The sequence below is a fragment of the Molossus molossus genome, unplaced genomic scaffold, assembly GCF_014108415.1.
Source record: "Molossus molossus isolate mMolMol1 unplaced genomic scaffold, mMolMol1.p scaffold_m16_p_8, whole genome shotgun sequence".
Classification (NCBI taxonomy): domain Eukaryota; kingdom Metazoa; phylum Chordata; class Mammalia; order Chiroptera; family Molossidae; genus Molossus; species Molossus molossus.
In genome coordinates, this window is record NW_023425402.1 from 84,263,308 (window position 1) to 84,279,002 (window position 15,695).

At 38.4% G+C, this 15,695-nt stretch overlaps 1 protein-coding gene across 12 annotated transcripts in view; it reads left to right on the forward strand.

Moving 5' to 3' along the window:
* The window catches only part of AKAP7 (A-kinase anchoring protein 7), a 117,218-nt gene that overhangs the window by 7,087 nt on the left and 94,436 nt on the right, over window positions 1–15,695 (forward strand). Inside the window, exon 2 of one of the 12 annotated variants that reach the window (XM_036249298.1) lies at window positions 478–550. The exons of 8 other annotated variants lie outside the window; for them this stretch is intronic. Coding sequence is in view for 1 of the 4 variants with exons in the window: in XM_036249294.1 (XP_036105187.1) it covers window positions 724–769 (46 nt within the window). In the remaining 3 variants the exon portion in view is untranslated. Of the gene's footprint in view, window positions 1–477; window positions 551–650; window positions 805–13,108; window positions 13,137–15,695 lie in introns of those variants that run through there. 3 more of the 12 variants (XM_036249294.1, XM_036249299.1, XM_036249300.1) reach the window with 3 other exon arrangements.

Here is a 15,695-nt window from a genome sequence, read left to right on the forward strand (position 1 = left end):
GGGATCAGGCCCACAACCTGGGCCTGGGCCTTGACTGCGACCTCTTGGTGCATGGGTCAGTGCTCAACCACTGAGCCACACCGGCTGGCTGGACATGTTTTCCTCTTAATTCTCTACCTTTTGAGCAAATAAAATGAATACATCTAAAAAATGCAATCACTTTTTTTTTTTTTCTGATTTTGTTACTTTCTCTAATTTGAATATAAAATAAAGAAAAAAGCTCCTGCCCTGGCTGGTTTGACTCAGTGGTTAGAGTGTCAGCCCGTGGACCAAAGAGTCATTGGATTCCGGTCAAGGGCATGTACCTCGGTTGTGGTTCGGTCCCTGGCCCTGGTCAAGTCATGTGGGAGGCAACCAATTAATGTGTCTCTCTCACATCGATGTCTCTCTCTCTCTCTCTCTCTCTCTCTCTCTCTCTCTCTCCCTCTCTCTCTCCCCCACTCTATCCACTGAAAATCAATGGAAAAATATCCTCAGGTGAGGTTTAAACCAGAAGAAGAAAGCTCCTGATCCCTGTTGCAGTCTCTGAATCACTCCCATCAGAGTGCTCGTAAGTTAGGCTGGAACAAGAGGTGAAACTTGTTCACCGTTCCAGCTATTGGTACTCCTTACGCATACCTAACATATATGAAACAAAATGCTTCTCCTAGGGACTGAGACGGATACCTCCAGAATCCCAGGAAGCAACTAGTATTTCTGTAGCTACTGTATTCTTATATCTCCATGGTGAGAGACTGGCCTCTGGGACCAGGAAGAAGGAAAGGGATGTGTAAGTGGTTCTGCAGCCCATTCCTGCTCTGAGAGGTACAGCTGCTGCTTCAGAGGCTGGGCATTGGGAGGATCAGCCGACCCCTCATCCGATTAGGGATCTCTTCTCTGCAGTATATGGTGCATTTCTTACCGAAGAAATGACCTTATTCATGTAAGAGGGGCTTGCTCAGGTCACCCTATCGAAGTCCATTTTTAGGCATAGAGTATTATACTAGTTTTTTTTTGAGAGGGGGCGGTGTTAACCCCACCCCCCTCCGAGGATTCCTAGTTCACTGATTTTTAGAGAGAATGGAAGGGAGGGAGAGGGAGAGAGAGAAACATCGATGTGAGAAAGACACATCCGTCGGTTGTCTCCCAACTGGGGCCAGGGATCAAACCCGCGACCCAGGTACATGTCCTTGACTAGGAATCAAACCTGCGACCCTTTGGTCTGCAGGCCAGCGTTCTAACTACTGAGCCACATCAGCCAGGGCTGTACCACTTTTTGATATTTCAGACTTTGTGAATGAAAAGTCTTTGTAGATTAGTCTAAACTCCAAACCACCATGTGTAATATTACCATTGTGGGAAGATCGATTTCAAATTCCAAGCTCCAACTTACACAGTGTGGTATAATGAGAGAAACAGAAACTTGTGTTTCAAGTTTTGGTTATTTCATTTTCTACTTGTGTGACCTTGGACCCTTCAACGATGTGAGCTGGGCTTCTTCAGCTGTGAAATGTGGGTACTTTCCTCCTGTTTACCTCACACGGTGTTGCTGTGCAGATCAAAAGAGAATGTGTGGAAGAAGGCAATTACAAAGGTAAAATATGTACAGATGCTACTTATGAAAACTTTGAGACATATCCCTTAGTTATTTGGGGACAACTTGTTCTCTCATTTTTATAATAACATTTACTAAAACACTAAGGAACAAATAAAATTCTTTGCAAATCAGAAACTACTAACTAGTTTTTGTGAAGAGAGATTTTTATAGAAATAACACAAAAAAGGGGATTTTTGTTGTCAACCCTTAAACTTTAAGATAGATATAGTGATAGTGCTCGTGCCCAGAACACAGGACTGTTAGCTGGTAGCTTGAAGGGACCTGGGGCTTTCTCTTACATTTAGTGACACCAAATGTCGTCAGAGGAACGGCTCCGTGGTCGACAACAACCTTAAAATTCTCAAGTAGCTGCTTGTTGCTTTTGGTTCTTTCAGTTTCCTTTGGTGGGTGGAAATTGTGAGTTAACGCCAAGACATTCTTGCTGATTGAAGCCCTGGCAGAGCAATGGGGAAAGTAATGCTGACAAGAAAGACACCGTGGGAAGGGAAATCCTTGCCAGTAAGAAAAGTCCTCCCCACATGCTTGGCTCAGTGTCTGGGTTGCCTGCTGTGTTACCCCCAGTGTGGGTGCAGAATCAGGTGTCGGGCAGTCTGACAGGCTGAAGTGACTTTTGACATTTTTTTTGTTTTGTTTCTGAGAAGAGACTATTTTACTTGAATTATATGTTCGAATATAAAATGTATTAGAATATTATGTTAGAATTAAATGTAAAATGTATATTTATTAGAATATAAATATATATTAGAAATAAAATATTCAAATGTATATAGAGAAGAAAATCTTTTTGTAATCTGGAGGAAGCCACACCATCTGAGCCGCACCTCTGGCTTTTACAGGTTGGACACGTTCTGGGAGAAAATGCAGCCTTAGTGAGCTATTGGCCTAAACCTGGAGGGGTCTCTTCTCTTTACAGGGGAAGTGTCATTGGTCCATAGGTTAGAGACCCAGTAAACCACCCAGAACGTGGGGTTGCTGTTAGTCCTGCCTCTGGAAGTTGAATGGGAGTGTGCAGGAGAGAGTCATTCTACTGCTGACAGGAATAGCTTAGTGTGCTTCTCACAAAGTATACATTTATGGAAACCTTTAGTTTATTTGACTCTATTCTCTTAAGAGAATCACAGCCTATAACTATCAAGCCATGTTAAATCAAGATTCAAAATAAAATATTGGAGTGAGTAGTTGTTTTTTTTTTTTTTTTAAGCAACATGTCTTTCCTAAATGTGGAATTCAGTTCTCATAGTGAAATTATTATAATCCTTATTTTACCTCACACAGAATTCTAACCTTGTAGTTAGAGATTTCAGAGATGTGGGAAATTATCATTTTATTACTTATTATCTAATACTGTTAAGTTGTATTTTAAAACAACTCTTAAGTATTTTAAAATATCAATTGAAACTTACCTTCACCTGAAAAAAATTTTTATAGAAAAATGCTATATCAAATAAACATTGAATCTCTCTCTCTGTTGTAGTAAGTGATTATCCTGAATCAGTTTTTAAAAAGGATAGATTATGTTCTGTTTCCTTTCTATAATTGATTGGGGAAGCATAGTCCACATTTTATTATGAAAGGCTTAAGGCAAATATCTGTCCCAAATAATACAAAGGGTTGATACTTTTTTTCTCTAAAAAACAAAACAAAAAACCCCCACAAACAAACAGAAAAACAAATAAAAAATAGAAAAGCCTAGTAGATACATTAATTAATTCAACACACAATTATCAAATGCCTGCAATGTGCTAGGTACTATGACTGGTGCTGAGCAAAGGTTGTAGAAGATATAATTCAGTTAGTAGACAAAGATATGGAGAGTTATTCAACTTCATAAGTACCTAAGGATGCACATTAAAGTATGATTATAAGCTACCAGATTTGCAATATCTTTAAAAAATAGCAGTCAATGATTTAAAAAAATTTTAAATATGTTTTTATTGATTTTTTTATAGAAGAAGGGAGAGAGAAAGAAATGTCGAAGTGAGACAGATACATTGATTGGCTGTCTTCTGCATGCCCCCTATTGGAGATCGAGCCCACAACCTGGGCATGTGTCCTAACTGACCATGGAACCAGGACCTCTCAGTCCATGGGACGACGCTCAATCCACTGAGCCACACTGGCTGGGCTTAATGATTTGTGTAAAAAAATTCTCAACAGAGGATACGTTTTCATAATTTTAGAGAGGGAGGAAGAGAGAAAAAGAGAGAGATAATAGAGACAGCTGCCTTCCACACGCAAATCAAACTCACAACCTTTTGGTGTATGGGATGATGCTCCAAATGATTGAGGCACCTGGCCAGGGCTCAAAAAAATAGTACTCAATGATTTTAATGTCATATCTACATTTCTTCTGATAATGTATTTTTGTAGTTGTTTTAGAACAGAGTTCTAGTGATGTTCACACATGGGATAGAGCCCCTCATGAAATTCCCAACATAGTCTTACTTATGAAAAAAACGTTTATTCATAAAAATGTGGGTCATAGTATCTTATAAATACTAAAAATATTGGGAAAAAAACACAAATGTCCAAGATTATGAAATGATTGAATAAGCTATACTAGTGCCTTAAACTATATATTATGCAATTATATATTACGAAAATAATATTTCTAAAAAGTATGCTACAGGAGCCCTTGCCAGTTTGGCTCAGCATTTACAGCATTGGCCCAAGGGTTCTATTCCCAGTCAAGGGCACGTACCTGGGTTGCAGGACCCTGGCCTGATCAGGGTTGTGTGGGAGGCAGCCAATCAATGTGTGTCTCTCACATCAATGTTTCTCTCTCTCTCCCTCCCTTCCACTCTGTAAAAATCAGTGGAGCCCAGCCAGTGTGGCTCAGTTGGTTGAGCAGCATCCCATGGATTAAGAGGTCACAGGTTTGATTCCCAGTCAGGGTATATGCCCAGGTTATGGGCTCCATCTGTGCAGAAGGCAGTCTATGAATGTTTTTCTCTCATGGATCTTTCTGTCTCCCTCTCCCTTCCTCTCTCTCTAAAAACCAGTAAAAAAATACTTAAATAAAAGTTTATTAAAAAATAAATAAAATAGAAATCAATGGAAAAATATCCTCGGGTGAGGATTAACAACAATGACAAAAGTGTATTACAGGCAACACTTCCTATATAAAATGCAAAGTGAAAAAGGAGGGGGAAAATGTATGTACTCTTTATAATTGTGTAAATACTTTGTGTGATCTGTCGTCAAAATTTGTAGAGGTTGTGTTAAGATAGTAGGTTTCTGAGCAAATTTTTGTTCCTTTCTTTAATCTTCAAATTTTATAAATGTTCTTGATTCTTTTTTATGAAATAATACAATTAAGCATTTTAATTGTGGCTAAAAACTAGCTTTTAAAGACATAAGCTTCGTTGATTTATCAATGGAGAGCTGCATAAACTCATTCCTCTTTGATATTGTCCTTAAGGTATTACTAATAGTGTTAAACTGGTGGTTAAAAGTGAGAGCAGGGATTCCAAAATGGCAGCAGAGTGAATGGAAACTACACAGACCATCTCCCAGGACCAAACTAGAATTACAACTAAAAGAAAGACAAATCATCAGGAAAAAGCAACAGAAAAGCAGCTTGTGAGGACCATATAACCAGGGACACTGACTCGATCCTGGTAGGATTGCGGAGGCGCGAGAGGTGGGCTGGGAGCCCACGGACAGCAGTGGTCTTAGCTGTGAGCAGCACCCTTAGCTGTGAATAGTGCCCTCAGGTTTACACTCACAAGCGGCTCCACAGCGCAGAGCCAGGACAGATGCTAAAATAGCTACTGCCACTCACTTTGGGCTCTGGCAGAGGGAGGGCAGACTGGACTGGAACTGTGTGGGGACACTCAGGATTTGGAGGGCGCTCAGAGCTTTTGATAAGTTGTGGCCACGCATGATGGTGGCCATCTTACTCCTTCCCAGGGCTCTGGGGAGAGGTGGTGGCCCCTCCCTCGGAGATTCAACCCCACCTGGTGGGCCATTGAAATGCAAATTGAGGCTCATGAACAACCAGCTTCTGCCCCACCCACGGGAAATACCCTTACGCTGAGCACCGGAGGGATTTTTTCATTCAACTAACACTAGGCTCTTCAAGTAAGTGTGACTAATAGCCTCCAGGCAAAAAGCTAGAGGATAATGGAACCATTCCTGGGCTTGCAACTCTGCCCAGGAAAGCAAGACTTGACAGTGGTGTTTAACAAGGGTCCTCCCTCGCTCATCCAAACCCAGGAGAGGGTGCCACAAATAGTGAATTCTAACACCCACAGGGAAAATTTGGCAGGCTCCAAAGCCCACTGTGATAGCCAAAATGTGAAACACAGAAACAAATGCCAAATGAAAGAACAAGAGACCTCTACTGAACATGAGATAAATGAGGAGCAGTTAAGCAAGTTAACAGAGCTACAATTCAGAGCCATGATCTTGAGGAAGCTCAACAGCATGAGTAAGGACATCAACACCATGAGTAAAGACATAGAAATGTTGAAAATCAACCAACTGGAAATTAAAAACCACCAAGAAGGAATGAAGAAAGACATATTAGAAATAAAGAACATGTTGGAAGGTCTAAACAGCACAGTAGAGGAAGCTGAGGACTGGATCAGTGAATTAGAAGACAGGGTAGAAAAAAATCAACTTATCAGAAAACCAAAAGGAAAAAAAAACAATTAAAAAACCAGAAAGACAGCTTAAGAGAACTGTGGGACAACTGAAAATGTAATAATGTTTGCATCATAGGAGTCCCTGAAGAAGAAAATGAGCAGGGTTAGAGAATATATTTGAAGAAATAGTGACAGAAAACTTCCCTAATTTGGTGAAGGAAGAAGGCATTCAAGTTCAAGAATCATAGAGAGCCCCAAGTAAGAAGAACCCAAACAGGCCCACACTAAGACACATAGTAATCAAAATGCCAAAAATTAAAGACAAAGAGAGAATCCTAAAGGCAGCAAGAGATAAACAACAGGTTACCTACAAAGGAATCTCTATAAGGCTCTCAGCTGACTTCTCAACAGGAACACTATGGGCCAGAAGGAAATAGCACGAAGTAATCAAGGTCATGAAAAACAAAGATATGAATCCAAGACTACTCTACTCAGCAAGACTGTCATTCAAAATAGAAGGTCAAATAAAGAGCTTTCCAGACCAAAAAAAGGCTAAGGGAATACATTAGCACCAAACCAGCACTGCAAGAAATGTTGAAAGGACTGCTGTAATTAGTAGAAGAAACAGGAAGAAAAATAGAACCACACTAAACAAAAATGGCAATAAATAAGTACATATCAATAATCACCTTAAATGTAAATGAACTGAATGCTCCCATAAAAAGACACAGAGTAGCTGATTGGATAAGAAAGCATGACTCATCTATATGTTGTTTACAAGAGACCCACCTCACAACAAAAGACTCACATATCTTGAAAGTGAAGGGATGGAAAAAAATCTTCCAAGCACATGGAAAGAAAAAAAAAGCTGGGGTAACAATATTCATATCTGATAAAATAGATTTCAAAAGGAAGGCCATAATTACAGATAAAGAAGGCCACTATATGATATTGAAAGGATCTATCCAACAGGAAGATATAACCTTGATAAACATATATGCACCCAATATAGGAGCACCAAAATATATTAAAAATCTTCTGGAGGACTTCAAAGGAGAAATTGACAGCAATACAATCATAGCAGGGGACTTCAACATCCTGTTGACACCACTGGATAGATCCTCTAGACAAAAAATTAGCAAGGAAACAGAGACTCTAAATGAAGCAGTAGACCAAATGGATTTAATAGATATCTACAGAGAATTACATCCCAAAACTAGAGAATTCACATTCTTCTCAAGTGCACATGGGACATTCTCAAAGATAGACCACATGTTAGGACACAAACTAAATGTCTACAAGTTCAAGAAGATTGAAATCTTATCAGGCATCTTCTCTATTCACAATGGCATGAAACTAGAAATCAATTGCAACAATAACATGCAAAGACATTTGAACACACGGAGGCTAAATAGCATGTTATTAAACAATGAATGGGTTACCAAGGAGATCGAGGAAGAAATTAAAAACTTCCTGGAAACCAATGAAAATGGACACACAACAACATAAAATCTATGGGATGCAGTGAAAGCAGTTCTGAGAGGGAAGTTCATAGCACTACAGGCCTACCTCAAGAAACAAGAAGAATTTCCAATAAACTAACCTCACAACTTAATGAACTAGAAAGCAAACAAAAAGAAAACCCCAGAGCAAGTTGAAGGAAGGAAATAGTAAAAATCAGAGCAGAAATAAATGACATGGAGACCAAAAAACAAACAAACAAACAAACAAACAAACAAAAACAAAGGATCAATGAAACAAAGAGCTGGTTTTTTGAAAAGATAAACAAGATTGATGGACGCTTAGCTAGACTCACCAAGAAACAAAGAGAGAGAGAACCAAAATATACAAAATCAGGAATGAAAGAGGAGAAGTAACAACTGACACCACAGAAATACAAAAGATCATTAACAACTACTATGAACAATTATATGGCAACAGATTTGACAATCTAAGCAAAATGGACAAATTTCTAGAAACACATAGTCTCCCTAAACTAAACCAGGAAGAGAGAGAAAACTTGAACAGACCAATAACAACTAAGGAAATTGAAGAGGTAATCAAGACTCTCCCAGCAAACAAAAGCCCAGGCCTGGATGGCTTCATGGGAGAGTTTTACCAAACATTCAAAAAAGAACTAACACCCATTCTCCTGAAACTATTTCTAAAAATTCAAGAAGAAGGAAGACTTCCAAACTCGTTTTATGAGGCCAGCATAATTCTAACTCCAAAACCAGAAAAAGACACTACAAAGAAAGAAAACTACTGTACAGGCCAATATCCCTGATGAACATAGATGCCAAAATCCTGAACAAAACACTAGCAAATCAGATCCAGCAATACATCAAAAAAATTATTCACCATGACCAAGTGGGATTCATCTCAGGGATGCAAGGCTGGTACAATATTCGCAAATCAATAAATGTGACACACCACATAAACAAAATGAAGAATAAAAACCACATGATCATATCAATAGATGCTGAAAAAGCTTTCGACAAAAATCCAGTATCCATTTCTGATAAAAACACTCAGCAATGTGGGAATAGAGGGATCATATCTAGACATAATAAAGGCCATATATGAAAGACCTATAGCCAACGTCATACTCAATGGGCAGAAACTAAAAGCATTTCTCGTAAGAACAGGAACAAGACAGGGATGCCCACTTTCACCACTCTTATTTAACATAGTACTGGAAGTTTAGCCACAGCAAACAGAAGAAAAAATAAAAGGGATCCAAATTGGAAAAGAAGAAGTAAAACTGTCATTATTTGCAGATGACATGATACTATACATAGAAAGCCCTAAAGACTCCATCAAAAATCTACTAGACTTAATAAATGAATTTGGCAAATAGCAGGATACAAAATTAACGTCAAGAAATTGACAGCATGCTTATACACCAATGATGAACTCACAGAAAGAGACACTGAAAAAAACAATCCCATTTACCATCATGGCAAAAAATATTAAGATACCTAGGAATAAACTTAACCAAAGAAGTAAAGGACCTATTTCCAGAAAACTACTGGACATTGGAAAAAGAAATAGAGGAAGATATAAAAAAGTGGAAGAACATACCTTGTTCATGGATCGGAAGAATTAACATCATTAAAATGTCCATATTACCCAAAGCAATCTATAGATTCAGTGCAATCCCCATCAAAATACCAACATGATATTTCACAGAGCTAGAACAAACTAGTTCTTTTGAAGTTCATATGGAACCAAAAAAGACCACAAATAGCCACAGCAATCTTGAAAAAGACGGACAAAGTAGGTGGGATCACAATACCAGATATCAGGTTATAATACAAAGCTACTGTAATCAAAACAGCCTGGTACTGGCACAAGAACAGGCATATAGACCAGTGGAACAGAACAGAGAACCCAGAAATGGACCCAAGACATTATGCTCAATTAATATTTGACAAAGGAGGCAAGAGCATACAATGGAGTAAAGACAGCCTCCTTAATAAATAGTGATGGGAAAATTGGACAGCTACATGCAAAAAAAAAAGAAAAAAAAAGAAAAAGAAAAGAAACTAGACCATCAACTTACACCATACACAAAAATAAACTCAAAATGGACGAAAGACTTAAATGTGACCCATGACTCTATAAAAATCCTCGAAGAAAATGTAGGCAGCAAAATTTCGGACATCATATACAGCAGAATTTTCACTGATACATCACCTAAGGCAACAGAAACAGGAAAAAATGAACACATGGGACTACATCAAATGAAAAAGCTTCTGCACGCAAAAGATACAACCATCCAAATGCAAAGGCAACTCACTGAATGGGAGAGCATCACTGCCAATGATACATCAGATAAGGGGTTAATTTCCAAAATATATAGAGTACTCATATAACTCAACAAAAGGAAGACAACGAACCCAATTAAAAATTGGGCAGAGGAGCTGAATAGACACCTCTTCAGACATTACATACAAATGGCCAAGAGACATATGAAGAAATGCTCAACATCACTAATCATCAGAGAGATGCAAATTAAAACAATAATGAGGTATCACCTCACACCTGTCAGAATGGCTGCTGTCAACAAATCGTCAAACAAGTGTTGGCGAGGGTGTGGAGAAAAGGGGACTCTAGTACACTGCTGGTGGGAATGCAGACTGGTGCAGCCACTATGGAAAACACTATGGTGTTACCTCAAAAAATTAAAAATTGAACTTCATTTGACTCATTGATCCCACTTTAGGAATATACCCTAAAAAGCCTGAAACACCAATCAGAAAGAATATATGTACCCCCATGTTCATAGCAGCACTATTTACAATAGCTAAGATCTGGAAACAGCCCAAGTGTCCATCATTAGACGAATGGATAAAAAAGCAGTGGTACATGTACACAATGGAGTACTATTAAGCTGTAAGAAAGATCTCTTATCCTTTGAGACGGCATGGAGAGACCTGGAAAGTATTATCCTAAGTGAAACAAGCCAAGCAGAAAAAGACAAAAACCACATGATCTCACTTATTTGCGAAATATAATGAACAGAACAGTCTGAGGAATAGGGTAGACCCAGAGACGTGGAAGTAGGGCACAGACTGACAACCCTTTGAAGGGGGGGGGGGAGATAAACCACAGAACTTATATGCATGTATGCATAACCAACGGACATGGACAACAAAGCCGGGGATGGGGTGAGGTGGGGATGGGGAGGAGGGTGTCAATGGGGTAAAAAAGGGGAAACATCTGTGACAAAAATAAAATTTAAAACAATTTTTAAAAAAAGTAAGAGCAGTGCAGTTAGACTGTTAAGGTTCAAAATTTGCTTTTACACTTTCTTATTGTGCACTTTGAACAAGTGTCTAGGCTCAATTTCATTATAAATTTGGCATAATTATTATCTCATTGGATTGTTGGGAGGATTAAACTCATTACTATATGGAAAGTTCATAGAATATTGTATGGTAGAGAACTAGCTTCTGTAAATTTTTATTAATTTACTCTCATCAACGTTTTTTGCCTAAATGTATTTGCTAAATTAAATATATTTAAAAATGTGCCCCCTGAGCAACATTTTATGAGAATATTATTTTTATTGTTGAATGTGTTACAGATGTCCCCCTGCTTTTTCCCTCATTGACCCCTTTCTTCCCACTCTAGCCCCTCTCCTACCTTCCCCACACTATTGTCTGTGTCCATTGGTTGTGCATATATGCAGAGAAGTTCTTTGGTTTATCTCTTCCTGCCCTCCTCCCTCTAAGGTTTGTTCATCTCTTCCCTTGTGTCATAATATTTTAAAAACTGGTTTGAATTAGGAACCAAAGTCTATGCATTATATTTGATTGATACATCCTGTCATCTCTTTTTAGTTATAGATATTGTGTGTGTGTTAATTGTTGAAGAAGTCAGGTTGTGTAGAAGTACCCTATTATGGTCATTTAACATCTTTCTCTGTCCTTTACATTTCCAGTAAACTGGTAGTTATATTAGGAGGCTTGATTAAGTTTTGGAATATTGACAACAATGGTGCAAAAGTGTTTTGAAGTTCTTATTGTGTGACATCAGGAGGCACCTAGTATTTGGTTGTGATGTTAAGATTGATCATTGGCTTTCTTTCCACCTTATCACCTGATGTATCCATTATGAAAGTTCCTATCAGCTTTCTATCTAATGGATTATTCATTGGTGAACTTTGGGTTGATCCATTACTCTATTAAATATTTCAAAATGGTGACATTTTAACTCTATCCTTTTGCATTTATTAGCTGAAAATTTCTATAAAGAAGGACTTTACCTTATTTAACTGTTTGATTGCCTCTATGACTATTTGGTCATAAGGAAAAACAGGATAAATGTGTGATTTATTTTCCCCCTTTATCATCAGATTTTTAGAATAGCAAACAGTTCTTTAGACTCCTCCAAAGGTGACCTGTGAGTTTTTGGTTTTAATTTTTCTTTGGTTTATTTTCTTGAACTGATGGGTTTAAACTTATTTGATGTACTTCACATCACTGAAGATATTATTCTGTTTGATGTTCAAATTATTTCATCTTTGGCCAATGTGGGGGACTCTTTAATTGGCTCTAGAGTAGAGACTTTCTGACATGGTCCCAGGAGTCTTTGATTTCCAAGCTCCTCTGGTACATTTTGCGCTCCAGACCTAGAATCAACTATGTCTCCAAGGATTGGCCAGACTTTTAAGTTCTCAGATAAAGAAATGAAGTAACTTGATGGAGAGCTGCTTGTTGAAGACTAGTTTTGGGCTTGGCGCCCTTTTCTAATCTAGTGCTGCCTCTACAGGACTGAAACAGTCATGCTCTTGGCTTGCCGGCAGCCCTCCCTTCCCCCTTTGTAGATTACTTTTCCACTTAGGCACAGGTTGATAGCTGCTAGTCTCACTGTCCTAGCTTCCTGTGCTGCTTTGCATTGCCCTGTGTCCCGATTTGGACAATGAGATATAAGGGGAAGGATATTGGGAACTTATTTAGAACTGGATTGGAATTTTACTTTAAAAATGGGTCTTTTTGTCCAGCTAGGGTAGCTCAGAAGTTGAACATCGACCCAGGCACCAAGAGGTCGCCAGTTTGATTCCCAGTCAGGGCACATGCCCAGGTTGTGGGCCCTATCCCCAGGGTGGGGCATACAGGAGGCAACCAATCGATGTTCTCTCTCATCGATATTTCTATCTCTCTCTCCTCACTTCCTCTCTCTCTAAAAATCAATAAAGGAAAAAAAATTTTTTTTTAAATAAAAATATGGGTGTTTTACTTTTGAAATTTTTTTCAATATTATATGTAATTAATTTTAATCCTCACTGGAGGATATTTTCCTATTGATTTTTTTTTTTTGTTCTTTTTTTTTTAGACAGACTGGGAGGGAGGGAGAGAGAGAAACATCGATATGAAAGAGACACATTGATTGGCTGCCTCCTGCATGACCCCCACTGGGGCTGGGATCGAACTGCAGCTGAGGTATGTGTCTTTGACCAGGAATTCCATCCACGACACTTTGGTCCACAGATCGACATTAACCGCTGAGCCAAACTGGCTAGGGCTATATTTAATTTTTAAAAAACTGTTCAAGGCCACTTTTCATTTTCCAAGTGTTCTGGATGATGAAAAACAATGGATAGTTTATAAATCATTTCAATCTTTTTTTGGAATCTCTTAAATGATCTTAGCAGATACAGATTTATCTCTCTAATTATGTTTAGTTCTGGAGAATATCTAATAATTATAATAACTAATAATGCTTATTTTGCACAAGGAAGTAGTTTAAGAGCTTTCATGTATCACTCACTTAATCCTCAAAATGGCCCTATTATTATTATCCTCAAATTATAGGGTAGGCAGCTGAGGTAAAGAAAGTTCGTGTGATTTATCTAAGATCACACAGATGAGTGGAGGAGCTGGGGTTCCCACCCAGACACTCTGGTTCCCAACTATATTAAGATCGGTTTCCATTTTCAGAGTACCAGTTTACTAAGAGCAGATGCAGTTGGCTAGAAATATATATAGAAGTGGATTAAAAATATATGTGGTCCTTCATTACCCTATATTGTGGCTTCTGCTTAAAATTAATATATTTAGTTTGTGTTAGTCCAATCAGATATGGGGCCTTTTCTTAGATATCTAAAATTATAGGTAGCTCGTGAACACATTGATTTTCCATATTTAAAAAAATTGCATGGGAAATAAAACCCAGTGGCATCATATGAGGCAATTTAGATATGCTCACTATACAGATGAGAATGTTGCAAACTGTTTCTTAGCAATAGAATGTTAAAGTTCTAGCAAGCTCATATGTGAAAGAAACAAATTGTAATTTATATTTCCAATATGTTCTCTGTTTGTGAATATATCATTTTAACCACATGAATCAATGTAGTAGTGAAATTGATATGCAAGCACGCCAAGTAATTTTGCCTTAATTCACAGTGATACAATCAGACTTATTACCCAGGTCACCTTGCTTTTATTTACCCTTGTCTTCTAGATCTCACGAATATATGTCAGTCCCAGAGAGAAAGGATGTCTCTTTCTACAAACCCTTAGTTTAAAAATTGTAAACAACCCTGGCCAATTTGGCTCAGCGGTTAGAGCGTCAGCCTGCGGTCCAGAGAGACTCGGGTTCGGTTCCCGCTAAGGGCATGTACCTCGGTTGCAGTTTGTCCTCGGCCCTGGTTGGGTCGTGTGGGTGGCAGCCACTCAATGTGTCCTTTTCACATCGATGTCTCTCTCTCTCTCTCTCTCTCTCTCTCTCTCTCTCTCTCTCTCTTCCTCTCTCTCCCTCCCATTCTGTCTGAACAAAAAATGGAAAAATGTCCTCGGGTGAGGATAAAAAAAAAATTGTAAACATACTGTACTATTTTTCTTAGAAGTTAACATTAAAAAACTATTTGCGACATTCATTTAAAATTGTTTACTATTATTATAAAGAACACCAGAATAAAGACAAGTATTTCTCTTTGGTTTTGTATATAATAATAACTACTTAGGCAGAACCACAACAGAGAAGTAGTTTGATCCAGTAGAAAGTATACTAGCATAGTTGAGGTCTAACTAGACTCAACTCTGTGATATTGGTCAATTCGTAAAAATGTTTCTGCTTTTGTGTTTCATCATATGTGAAGTAAGAGGCTTGGTAAGGCCAAGGTTGCTTAGCCACATGGACATTATGCTATTGGTTCAGCTCAGACTTTGCCACAGGCCTTCTCAAGGCATCAGGGAGAGGTGATCACTGCGGTCGATCAGAATTGATCCAAAGATGAAACCAGCCTATGGAATTAAATGCAAAGTAAGGTGGTTCTTCCCTCCCACTCCTTTCCAAAATCATACCTTAGAAAATATAACTTTATTAGTATTTTTACAAAGTCTCTATTTATGAGGCACTCCATTTTGAACTGTAGCCTACTGTTCAGGAAGACACAGCCTGAAAACTCAATTAATGGTAGTTTTGCATGCATATAGAAGCCCCTGATAGAACCTATGAAAAAGGAGACAATTTCACACTGATTTGGTGATTATTTCTGGGGCAGAGCTTCGTAATTAGAATTGTTGGGTGTTGTAAATGAATCTTTTGAAGATGATTTTAAAAAGTAAAAAGTATGCTAAGTGCTTCTCAAATTATCACTGGCCAAGGACCAGTTTTGTTTTTAAAAATTTCCTATTAGTTGCCAGCTGATGCTTTTGTAAAAGACAATAAAAATGAATTATTAGAAAAACGTTTTGAAAATAACCAACAGAATAGCCCTACCTGATTTGGCTTCATGGTTAGAGTGTGGGCCCAAGGAACAAAGGGTCTTGGGTTCAATTCCTGGTCAAGGACACGTATCTAGGTTGCAGGTTCAATACCTGGCCCCAGTGGGGGTCATGTGGGAGGCATCCAATCCGTGTGTCTCTCTCACATCAATATTTCTCTCTCTTTCCCTCCCTCCCTTCTGCTCTATCTAAAAATCAATGGAAAAATATCCTTGGGTGAGGAGTAACAACAGCAACAACAAAAACAGACAAAACAAAAGAAACCAAAAT